The sequence below is a fragment of the Phyllopteryx taeniolatus genome, chromosome 5, assembly GCF_024500385.1.
Source record: "Phyllopteryx taeniolatus isolate TA_2022b chromosome 5, UOR_Ptae_1.2, whole genome shotgun sequence".
NCBI lineage: Eukaryota > Metazoa > Chordata > Actinopteri > Syngnathiformes > Syngnathidae > Phyllopteryx > Phyllopteryx taeniolatus.
Window position 1 is genome coordinate 14633035 of NC_084506.1, and position 12954 is coordinate 14645988.

General features: G+C 42.1%; 1 protein-coding gene across 2 annotated transcripts in view; it reads left to right on the top strand.

The window, feature by feature from the left end:
• trim44 (tripartite motif containing 44) overlaps positions 1 to 12954 on the top strand; it is a 105151-nt gene that overhangs the window by 31039 nt on the left and 61158 nt on the right. For both annotated transcript variants that reach the window (XM_061773497.1, XM_061773498.1), the window contains exon 4: positions 8585 to 8872. In XM_061773497.1, coding sequence (XP_061629481.1) covers positions 8585 to 8872 — 288 coding nt within the window. The remainder of the gene's footprint in view (positions 1 to 8584; positions 8873 to 12954) is intronic.

Genomic DNA, 12954 nt, shown 5'->3' on the forward strand with positions numbered 1-12954 from the left:
TCATAGAATATATTGCGTTAGAAAAAATATCAGCAGAACGAAAAAATCAATTACACATATACGTAGATAGCTGGTCACCTTTCCTCAACATGCTAAATCAAGACTCTTGATTCCTTTGCCTGAGTAGGGTGCCATTTGACAATAGAAAGACTATTTTCATAAGTGCGAAAGTAAGCAATGGGATTCTATATTCTTTGTTGTCGAGGTTGTTGTTGTTTTATTATTCTATTTATTTCTTTTTATTTTCACACATTTTAGATTGGTTTGCATGTTGAAAAGACACATGCATGCTGTGGGGATCTTCTCCTCTTGTCCCTGTGTTTGCTGTTCCGGAGCCTCGATTGATTGGGTGGGGTCCTCAGCTGCCGTGGTGCGGCCACAGCAATTACAGGACACTTCTGTCAGTCTTTGTGCATGTAAAACGGTATCAATTTACTTGCATGTATCCACAGGCACACAACCCTAGGACTCTTCCACTGGGTGTGGGGTCACGGCCTTACTGCAACAAATAACTCATGAATATGCAAATCACTTCTGTATCCCCTCACTTATACTCTCGTCCTGTAGACTTTTATAATTTACATAATTAATGCCACCACACTTAAGTTGTACAGCCGAGTTCACGACCCTTGTCCTGCATGCTTCTTCTCCTGTCCTTGTCCTGTTCTATCTTGTTCTGTCCTTCCCTCACAGGGTGTAGCACTACAGCCCCATGCAACACTCATATTTAATGTTTCATTGTTGTAGATAATGTAATGATTTACTTCTCTCATCCTGTTTACAATTAGTGCTTTGTCTTTTGTCTTTGTTTCTCTCTCCCTCCTAGAAACTTTGTTCTGTTCGACTGATAAAGTCTGATTCTCAGTAAACCTCAATTACAATGCCACAGCGGAAGCTTAAAAACTCCACTGTGACACAGTAAAACTTTTGGCATAAAAGGGATACAGATTTTCCATTCTGCTTGACCGAAAAGCAGAACAGGAGTGATGCAAAGTGGAAAAGTGTTCTGTTTTCCGACGAGTCCACATTTCAAATTGTTTTTGGAAATTGTGGACGTTGTGTCCTCCGGGCCAAAGAGGAAAGGAACCATCTGGACTGTTATGGACGCAAAGTTCAAAAGCCAGCATCTGTGATGGTATGGGGCTGTGTTAGTGCCAATGGCATGGGTAACTTACACATCTGTGAAGGCACCATTAATGCTGAAAGGTACATACAGGTTTTGGAGAAAAAGATGCTGCCATCCAAGCATCGTCTTTTTCTTGGACGCCCCTGCTTATTTTAGCAAGACAATGGCAAACCACATTCTGCATGTGTTACAACAGCCTAGCTTCATAGTAAAAGAGTGCGGGTACTAAACTGGCCTGCCTGCAGTCCAGACCGGTCTCCCATTGAAAATGTCATCTGTCATGGTTGTAAAGTGCATCACTGACATTTTTTTGTGTGTGTGATTTCCTACTGTTAGGTACCCAAGAGAAGACATGGGACGAAGGCTGTTTTATGTCATGAATATTTATTGAATCTGTTGAGGCATGAACCAGTGGAGTTGAATCCGGATATGGTTGTGCAATGAGGTCAACAGCTGTGAGGTTCTGGTAGGTAGGAGGCAAGGCAAACAAAGCAGGAGTACAGCAAAAGATGCTGGTGCAGGACCTCTGAGAGGAACCAACTGAAAATGTTGGTCGCACAGTGCTACTAGTGCAAAAGTTAGTGTAGTGCGCTGCTCATGCATGCTAATGTGTGCTAATGCTAATGTATGTTAAGATACCTATGAGCACCGCTAAGAGCGAGTAGTAGCGAATAGTTACAAATGATTCCGCTTGCATCTTGTTTCTCCATGAGGAAGTGGAGTCTGCACTCTGCAGCAGCTCGGCAGCTTGCCATTTTCTCCTCCCGCCGGCTCGCACATAGTCGAGCAGGCACACACACACACACAGACACACACACACTGAGACACACAGAAGCCTCTCTCCACACTTTCTGTAACTTGTCGTCAGACAGGCAGTCATTGGCTGACCGTCATCTTTCTCTGTACTGGCCTTTAAGACAGAATTGGAGCGCTGTAGTGTGTGTGTGTTTTAACACTGGTATGTTGAAAAACTGGTACCGTGCTATTTTTTACTTCAAAATATCTTGGTTCGGTACTCCTATCGGTACTTTGTGCAACACAACTATGCATGCAGAAGTTTGGTGTAACGTGTGGCATATTAACTTCCGGTCGGCATGTAAACGCATAGTGACAACAAGGGGAAATGTGATAAAAATCCATAACCAGTTGACGCTGAACATAGCAACACAGTGTTGCCTGGAGGAGCTATCTGAAGACGAAGGTCTTTGAAAAGTGTTCAAATCCGAGTGCTGACGGAAATTGGTCATCGTCCAAATACTACGTGATCGGCAAATTTACATTAGGTGTCAGGTCTTCTGCCTCTCCTCTTTGAGCCCCGACCCTTCCCCTCCGTATGGGTGTTTGTGTGCAATTTTGGAGACCGTTGTGTAAGGGCAGGGACCCATCTGCAAACAATAATCATCATCTCTCGCTGCAGGTTTATGCCAGTCCCAAACTCCACCATTCCACCAGATCGACTTATGCCCGCCGCACGCCGAGCAATGCGGCCGAACCCGACTGAAATCTCGCGCCGTGTGCAGGGTTCAGCAACTAGTTTACATTGTTTACATACTTTACAGGTTTTGCACGGTGTAGCAATGTCACAGATTACAGCCAATGAAAATGCACATAAGGTTTCACACGCAAAAAATACATTAAGGGTTTAAAGCTAGTGAGACCCAGCCACCCGCCATGCAACCAACAAGCCATATACTGGATTGTGTTTTAAAACAAAAATTCATTCATTCATTTTCCCATACTGCTTATCCTCACTAGGGTCGCGGGGGTGCTGGAGCCTATCCCGGCTATCTTCGGGCGAGAAGCGGGGTACACCCTGAACTGGTTGACAGCCAATAGCCTCTACATTCAAGGTATTGTCTAATAAATCTCTGATCTCATTGAGAGTGAATAATAAAAATTATGATTCCACTTGCCACTTGCGAGAGGGATGCAGAAACAAGATCGAATATGTAAAAGGAAGTAAGATATATTTTTAAAGGGGAGATGGGCTAAACTATCAATGCACAATACAAGTCGAAATCATGGCGTGGGTCTTTGAGGTCTGCAATTGGCTGGCGACCGGTTCAGGGTGTACCCCGCCTCCCTCCCGAAGAAGATAGCTGGGATAGGCTCCAGCAGCCCGCGACCCTGGTGAGGATAAGCGGTGTAGAAAAAGGATGGATGGATGGATGGGTCTTTGAGGTGTTTCATATCGTGACATTTGGCTGAGAGGTAAGTAAGTAATGAGTCATAACTAAAAAGATCCTTGGTGGGGAAACAGGTCGATTCAATAGGTATGGCAGTGAGCAGTTAAATGTCTTTGAAACCCAAACAGATGGCCTGCTCTGATAGAAAGAGCCTCTGCGGTCTCCATCTACAGATGGAATGCATGAAGTTTACCTCCAGGGATTCTGCTTCAAACTACCAATTAGCCACAGCATCATAAAGACATTTTGGTCTTGTGAAATAATATTCACTTGTTGAAGTACTGGTCTATATTTGTCTGGTTTCATATTTATTTTTTTTAATATATGTTCTCAATTAGTTCAAATCCTGGTCCCGCCTGTGTGGAGTTTGCATGTTCTCCCCCCGTGCCTGCGTGGGTTTTCTCTGGGTACTCCGGTTTCTTCCCACATCCCAAAAACATGCATGGTAGGTTAATTGAAGACTCCCGTCGGTGTAAATGCTAGTGTGAATGTTTTTTTGTTTATATCTGCCCTGCGATTGGCTGGCGACCAGTTCAGGGTATACGCCGCCTCTTGCCCGAAGATAGCTGGGATAGGCTCCAGCCTGCCCGCGACCCTAGTGAGAATAAGTGGTATGACAAATGGATGGATGGATGGTCTCAATTATGCTATGTTGAGTTGTCTTATGTTCGACTTGTATTTATGTACAGCACTTTCTTGCAGCTGCAGTTATTTTTAAAGTCCTATCAAAATCAAATTGAGTTAAGATGAGTTTAAATTTTTTTAAATGTTTTTTTTTCACATACCTATGTGAGTTTTTCTGTATTCATACTACATGTTTACATACTACAGTGTGTTTTTTTTTCTTCCATGATTAGCATTACCACTACTGACTATCAACGGAACATTGATAGCTGGTGGTGTTGAATGTTCCAACTTGGCAGTTATCGTAAAACATTACCAGTGGGAACATTGTGTTTGTATGTTGAGATGCATGTAGATTAATTAGCAAGCTAAACACAATAAAGCCAAATAAAACAATTATCACCCTTTCCTTGCCCAGGAAGTGATTACCTTGCCTCATTACACTTGTTTGACTTATGGCAAGATGTGATTATATCATCTTATCAAATGTGCTGACCTGATACTCGCTGAAGTCGATGAAGTCATCTGCATGTTGGTGAGGAGATGCTCACCAGAGTCCTATTAGAGTGGTGATAGCTGCACAAACTAATTGTACTGAAGGGAACTTAAGTCTCATTTAGTGCTGTTGAACCTAGACTGAAAAGTGCAGCTATTGATTTCCATCATGTGACTGGGAATGTCATTATTTGTCATTTTCATTACTTTTACTAAATTTAAAGCACTATAGTGTCTGTTGTGTCTTTACTTAATATGTATGTATGTAAACCAACTTGACCCCGCAAAATGCATGCTTCAATGAAACCTTTTGTAGAGCATTAGCATTGTTCTATTATACATTATATATATATATATCGATGGAAAACACAATATTTGATGGTTTATATACGCCAATTATTTGGCTTGAGGTGGTGTGGTGGCCGTTCGGTGTCTTGTTTGTGTAAAAACCCGGAAATGTATTTTCAGCTTGAGTGAAAGCTTGTGTGCATTTTGATTGGCTGTAAGCTGCGACGATGGTTCAAATTTTAAATCGCAGTGAAAACAGGGGTCAATCAGATCGGCCACTCACAGTTGCCAAACCACGCAAACTGCGCGACAGTTCAGACGGGTTCGGACCCCGTCGCTCTGTGTGCGGCAACCTTTAGTGTTACCTGTTTTTAAAGACCCTAGCCACTGGACAGACACTATAAAAAAATAAGGTGTTGCCTCAAAGTTAAAAAAAAGATGGAACTTTTTCCACTAATATTTTGAAGGTATTTCAATTCAGCTAGTATTGAGTACATGTCACAAGACGTATCTAGCTAAGCAGAGATAAAGTTCCAATTATCTGTGTGAATTGTTTTTAGTTGAACAACACATTTTACAGTGTGGGGAGTGAGACTCATGACACGGTGCGGTGATGGTGTGTACAATTTCCACTTAATCAGAATTTAAACCTCCCGACACGTAAGGCCAGAGTTGAGTGCTCGCAGCACTTCCCAGCCTAACAAACGTACAACAAAACATGTAACTATACAAGTAGTGTTTTAAGTGAGAAGCAGATAGCATGAATTCCATGTTGGGCTTGTAAAATTTGTCTGCCTTGCCAAGTTAGAGATCCAATTTCAGGAAGAGGCGGTGATTAAAAAGTGGAGGGGATGGATCGGTGTCATTATGAATCTGAGTGGATACCAGTACCATCTGCGCCCTTGCCGGCGGCATCTCCTTGTCCAATGATTTAGGGGACCACTCCTCAACCACCGGGTTTCTCCAGCTCATGACCACTCCGGCACGCAAGGCTTGCTCTGAGCCGTGGCCAGGGGGCCGTGCGTTAGCCATTTATAATAACGAAATGGTGCTCTCTCTCAAATGTTTCACTCTTTGTTATATTGCCGCCATTTGGTAAAATCATTTAAGTTCATTTTTTCTCTCATTAATGTACACACAGCCCCCCATATTGACAGAATTTTCTTTTGCAGATTTATTAAAAAAGAAAAACTGAAACATCACACAGCCATAAGTATTCAGACCCTTTGCTGTGACACTCATATTTATTTGGGTGCTGTCCATTTCTTCTGATCATCCTTGAGATGGTTTTACACCTTCATTTGAGTCCAGCTGTGTTTGATTATACTGATTGGACTTTATTAGGAAAGCCACACAGCTGTCTATATAAGACCTTATGGCTCACAGTGCATGTCAGAGCAAATGAGAATCATGAGGTCAAAGGAACTGCCTGAAGAGCTCAGAGACAGATTGTGGAAAGGCACAGATCTGGCCAAGGTTACAAAAAAGGTTCTGCTGCACTTAGGGTTCCTAAGAGCACAGTGGCCTCCATAATCCTTAAATGGAAGACGTTTGGGGCGAACAGAACCCTTCCTAGAGTTGGCCGTCCGGCCAAACTGAGCAATCAGGAAGAAGAGCCTTGGTGAGAGAGGTAAAGAAGAACCCAAAGATCACTGTGGCTGATCTCCAGAGATGCAGTCGGGAAATGGGAGACAGTTCTAGAAAGTCAACCATTACTGCAGCCCTCCACCAGTCAGGGCTTTATGGCAGGGTGGCCCGATGGAAGCCTCTCCTCAGTGCAAGACACATGAAAACCCACATGGAGTTTGCAAAAAAAAAAACACCTGAAGGACTCCAAGATGGTGAGAAATAAAATGCTCTGGTCTGATGAGACCAGGATAGAACTTTTTGGCCTTAATTCTAAGCGGTATGTGTGGAGAAAACCAGGCACTGCTCATCACCTGTCCAATACAGTCCCAACAGTGAAGCATGGTGGTGGCAGCATCATGCTGTGGGGTGTTTTTCAGCTGCAGGGACAGGACGACTGTTTGCAATTGAAAGAAAGTTGAATGCAGCCAAGTACAGGGATATCCTGGACGAAAACCTACTCCAGAGTGCTCAGGACCTCAGACTGGGCTGGAGGTTCACCTTCCAACAAGACAATGACCTTAAGCACACAGCTAAAATAACAGAGTGGCTTCAGAACAACTCTGTGACTGTTTTTGAATGGCTCAGCCAGAGCCCCGACTTAAACCCAATTGAGTATCTCTGAAGAGACCTGAAAATGGCTGTCCACCAACGTTCACCATACAACCTGACAGAAATGGAGAGGATCTGCGAGGAGGAATGGCAGAGTATCCCCAAATCCAGCTGTGAAAAACGTCCATCATTTCCAAAAAGACTCATGGCTCTATTAGCTCAAAAGGGTGCTTCTACTAAATACTGAGCAAAGGGTCTGAATACTTATGGCTGTGTGATATTTTAGTTTTTCCTTTTTAATAAATCTGCAAAAATGTCAAAAAATTCATTTTTTTTCCCTGTCAATATGGGGTGCTGTGTGTACATTAATGCGGAAAAAATGAACTTAAATGATTTTAGCAAATGGCTGCAATATAACAGTGAAAAATTTAAGGGGGTCTGAATACTTTCCGTACCCACTGCAGTTAATGTTAGAGGGAGGATTAAAACATACATTTACGCAAGTGCGACCAGATTACATTTTTACTAGCGCACACTGAAAGAAGGGTCGCATATGTGACCATTTTGATGGCAGTCTCGAGCCCTGTTTCGAATTCAAAGATACAAGACGGCAGCGCGGAATGTACCCGGAGTAAACGAGATTTTGTCAGCGATAATGTCTTAATTCGCAGATTCGATCAATGATTGATCGGCAAATTAACACATTACAGCTGATCACAATATTTGCATCAAATGCAAATTATTGGCCAATCCGATCAGTCTGATCAGATCGGTGTAAAGTCTACTAGGTACATAGCCTATTAAAACTCTAAACTCTAAAACAGTTGCTCATGTCATTGCTAACCAAAGCAGCATCACTTAAACAATTTCTCAGATTACTTAAAATGTGCAGACTAACCGAATGTTCTTACATGATTATGGTATCTTAAATGCAGATTGCATTACAGTAGAATCTTGCATGTGATCGCATTTTATGTTGTGTGCATCCATGTTTGTTACAGGAAGCTTTAGGACTTCCGTCCAGTTGGCCTCGGTTGACATTTTGCGGCATTTCCTCATAATATTCATTTTTATTTTGTTTTAAACTACAATTGCACTTGACATAAAATGTAATCTAACATAGTTTATTTTTTATATAAAGTATATGAGTACAAATAAGGCGGCACGGTGGCCGACTGGTTAGAGCGTCAGCCTCACAGTTCTGAGGACCTGGGTTCAATCCCCGGCCCCGCCTGTGTGGAGTTTGCATGCTCTCCCTGTGCCTGCGTGGGTTTTCTCCGGGCACTCCGGTTTCCTCCCACATCCCAAAAACATGCATTAATTGGAGACTCTAAATTGCCCGTAGACATGACTGTTAGTGCGAATGGTTGTTTGTTTCTATGTGCCCTGCGATTGGCTGGCAACCAGTTCAGGGTGTACCCCGCCTCCTGCCCGATGACAGCTGGGATAGGCTCCAGCACGCCCGCGACCCTAGTGAGGAGAAGCGGCTCAGAAAATGGATGGATGGATGGATGCAGTACAAATAAAGGCCTATAGGGGAGGACCGATGCATGTGCAGTTGAATAAGTCTCTCCTCACTATTTGTGTAAATACACTAATATATAATCTAAGGTTCATGTTTTATTACTGAGTATGGTTGTTATGTATTAATTAACTGTACTTCTCTGTCCTTTCAACTATAACTCAGATGTCTGCAGTGGAACTGGAGGCGTATGTGAGCCGTCAGTTCGATGCACTTCGCAGATTGGTACATCTGGAAGAAAAGAGGACCCTACACCTTGTAGATCTCAAAGAGGCGTCCCTATTAGCATCTGCTGCCGAGAAAATTGCGGAGATCAATGTTCAAACTGAGCGTCTCCAGGAAGAAATGGCCAGCATTACACAGCAGCTTTGCTTGTTGGACAAGGAAACAATTGGTCCTTCACTGGCAGCAAAGGCCCTCGCAGAAGCCTCAGGACCAAGTCATAAATTACCGGTAACCGTACCTCCATCCTCATTACACTTTGTATGCTTGTACACTGCCAAGCCAATCCTGTGTCTCCTACTCCTTAAACTAAGGCTCGTAGTCAGACACAGATGCTCATTGTGTACATCACTGAGTTGACTCTCAAAAGTATGATTGTTCAACCGGCACAACCATGCCTGGAAACGTTATGGTTGGTGTGTCCTGCGCATGTGATTTTGTTTTTCAGGAACTACTGCCAAATCAGATGTAAATACCTGAAATTGTTCTAATGGTCAAATAACAACGTTCATGGTCATTTGGGCACCATGTGCAGTGGTGTGAAAACGTGTTTTCCCCCCTCCTGATTTATTTTTGTGCATGTTTGTCAGACTTAAATGTTTCCCATCATCAAAAATTTTTGATATTAGTCAAAGACAACACAAGTAAACAAAAATTCTTTTTTCAAATGAAGGTTTTTATGATAAGGGGGTGGGGGGGGGGGGCAATCCTACATGGCCCTGTGTGAAAAAGTGATTGCCCCCTAAAACTAATAACTGTTTGGGCCACCCTTAGCAGCAACAACTGCAATCAAGCATTTGCGATAACTTGCAATGAGTCACGTACAGCGCTGTGGAGGAATTTAGGCCTCGTCATCTTTGCAGAATTGTTGTAATTCAGCCACATTGGAGGTTTTCCGAGCATTAACCACCTTTTTTAAGGTCATGCCACAGCATCAGAATCAGAATCAGAATCATCTTTATTTGCCAAGTATGTCCAAAACACACAAGGAATTTGTCTCCGGTAGTTGGAGCCGCTCTAGTACAACAGACAGTCAATTTACAGAACACTTTGGAGACATAAAGACATTGACAAAAAACAATTGTGCAAAAAGATGCAGAGTCCTCTCGCACTTAGAGCAGTTCGAATGGCTAATATCGCAAAAGTCCGGTGCAATGACCATTGTGCAAAGGGCACTGAGACTTCAAGGAGTGTATGCGGTTTAAAGTGACGAGTAGTGCGATAATCTGGGACAATGGTTGTGCAAATGTTACAGATACTCCTCAATCAGTGTGCAAATGGAGCAGATGCTACTCTGGCATGAGTGGCCAGTATATGCAAATAGTGCAGCATGGCGAGACAACTACAGTGAGTGCACGAGTAATACATAATTGGCCCCACAGAAATGTGACAACGAACTCAAGTCAAAAAATTGCCAGCTTGTTGTAATGGAATTATAAATTAGCTGTTTAAGAAGTTGATTGCAAGAGGGAAGAAGCTGTTGGATTCAGGTCAGGACTTTCACGAGGCCACGCCAAAGTCTTCATTTTGTTTTTCTGGTGTGTTTTGGATCATTGTCCTGCTGCAAAACACAAGTTTGTTTCAGCTTGAGGTCACGAACAGATAGTTGGTAGACAGCAGAATTCATGGTTCCATTTATCACGGTCAAAGTCTTCCAGGTCCTGAGGCAGCAAAAGACCATCATACCACCACCACCATATTTTAATTTTAATGTTGGTATGATGTTCTTTTTCTGAAATGCGGTGTTACTTTTATGCCAGATGTAATGGCACACCTTCCAAAAAGTTCAACTTTTGTCTCGTCAGACCACAGAGTATTTTCCCAAAAGTCTCGAGGATTATCAGGATGTCTTAAGGCAAAATTGAGATCAGCCTTAATGTTCTTTTGGCTCAGCAATGGTTTTCGTCTTGGAACTCTGCCATGTAGGTCATTTTTGCCTTGTCTCTTTCTTATGGTGAAGTCATGACCTAAACTGAGGCAAGTGAGGCCTGCAGTTTTCTGGATGTTATTGTGACCTATTTCCTATTTAAGCAATTTCTTGTTTGACAACAGGTGTAGCAGTATCAGGCCTGGGTGTGGCTAGAGAAATTGAACTCAGGTATGGTAAATCACAGTTACAGTATGTTTTAAAAATAAAAACCATTTGAAAACTGCATTTTGTGTTTATTTGTGTTGTCTTTGACTAATATTTACATTTGTTTGATAATGGGAAACATTTAAGTGTAATAAACATGCAAACAAAATAAGAAATCAGGAAGGGAGCAAATACTTCACACCAATGTATGTTTCAGTTTCAGTTTATCAGTTTATTTTTGAAAGGGGACAATGCAATTTCATAAAACACATGAAGTACACATGGTTAAAAAAGCCAGAATTAGCCAGAAGGCTAGTTTTCATCTGTAGTCCCCTGGCCATGATGTAAAAAAGGAGTAAAATACATCTACAAGACAATATAATACAGGACACATAATCAAACTATACTATTAAGAGAGAATAAAACCATAATTTTTTTGATCATAACATGTCACATTGTTGTAAACATTTTAACACGTCACAGTCAAGCATATATTATCACATTGTTGTTGGTGCATAATTATGCAAGAAATTACATCTTTAAAGTGTTTTTTTTTAAACATGACAATTATACAACAAATGTCTCACATGGCAGAAATGATAAGTGTGTGCCCCCATGTGTACACAGACGTGTATATGCACATCTAAACATGATGAGATGGAACAGCACAAGTTAAATGGCTGTTTAAATCTCTTACAAATCAGTTGGATTAATAAAGGATGGAAAGTAAAGTTGCTGCAATTACACTCCTGAATGAATCCATGATACTGGTAGTTTCTGTATAGGAGATGTCTGAATGCATACAGTGCCGTGAAAAGTATTTGTCCCCTTTTCAAATTCCCTTTTTTTCCCCCCCATGGTTTCCTCACTTTAATGGTTAAGATCATTAAAGAGAGGTAAATATCAGACAACGATAACCCAAGTCAACATAAAATGCTGTTTTTAAATGGTGATTTCATTTATTAAGAAACAATTATTATATTATTATAATATATAATATGTGGAGACACAGGAGATGACTGGTTAGCACATCTGCCTCACAGTTCTGAGGACCGTGGGTTTTCTCCGGGCACTCCGGTTTCCTCCCTGTTTGTTCTATGTGCCCTGCGATTGGATGGCGACCAGTTCAGGGTGTACCCCGCCTCTCGCCCGAAGATAGCGGGGATGGGCTCCAGCACCCCTGCGACCCTAATGACGATAAGCAGATTGGAAGATGAATGAATATTATTATATAAATTATTCACAGTTACCTGTCCCTGTGTGGAAAAGGTAATGCCCTCCAAAACCTAATAAATGGTTGGGCTACCCTCAACAGCAACAAATGAAATCAAGCGGTTTCTATAAGTCTTTCACATCTCTGTGGAGCTATTTTGGCCCACTCTTCCTCACAGAATTTTTTAAATTCAGCAACAATAGAGGGGTTTCAAGCATAACCGGCCTTTTTAAGGTCATGCCACAGCATTTCAGTTGGATTCAAGTCCAGACTTTGACTAGGTCACTCCAAAACATTTATTCATTTTAAAGCCATTCAGAAGTTGACTTAATATTGTGTTTTGTATCGTTGTCCTGCTGCAGAGCCCAAGTGAGCTCTTTTTAGTCAGCAGTGGTTTTTGCTTTGGAACTCTGTCATGGATGGCATTTTTGCCCAGTCTCTTCGTTAATACTGAGTCATGAAGACTGACCTTAACTGACGCAAGGGAAGCCTGCAGTTCTTTAGATGTTGTCCTGGATTGCTTTGTGACCTTCTGGATGAGCCGTCACTGTGCTCCTGTGGTCATTTTTGTAGGCCGACCACTACTGAGAAGGTTCACCACTGTTCCATGTTTTCTCCATTTGTGGATAATAGCTCCCGCCGTGTTTGCTGGAATCCTAATGCTTTAGAAATGGCTTTGTAACCCTTTGTCACAATCTGTCACAAGGTAATTCATGTCGATGTAGTGAAGTGTTCTAACATTGGCATCTGTGTCAACCAGCTAACTGTTAAGTTCGAATGGCTAATATCGCAAAAGTCCGGTGCAATGACCATTGTGCAAAGGGCACTGAGACTTCAAGGAGTGTATGCGGTTCAGAAGTGATCCTTGGGAAAAAAGTGGTCCCCTGGATCGAAAGAGATTTCTGCAAGGAAGATTTTAAAGTGATTTGTATTCCTTATAGTCCTTAGACTTTTACACATTACCCTTGACAATTTAACTGTTTTCATTCGATTCCAAGACTGACATTGTTTCAAAACTGGGCAGCA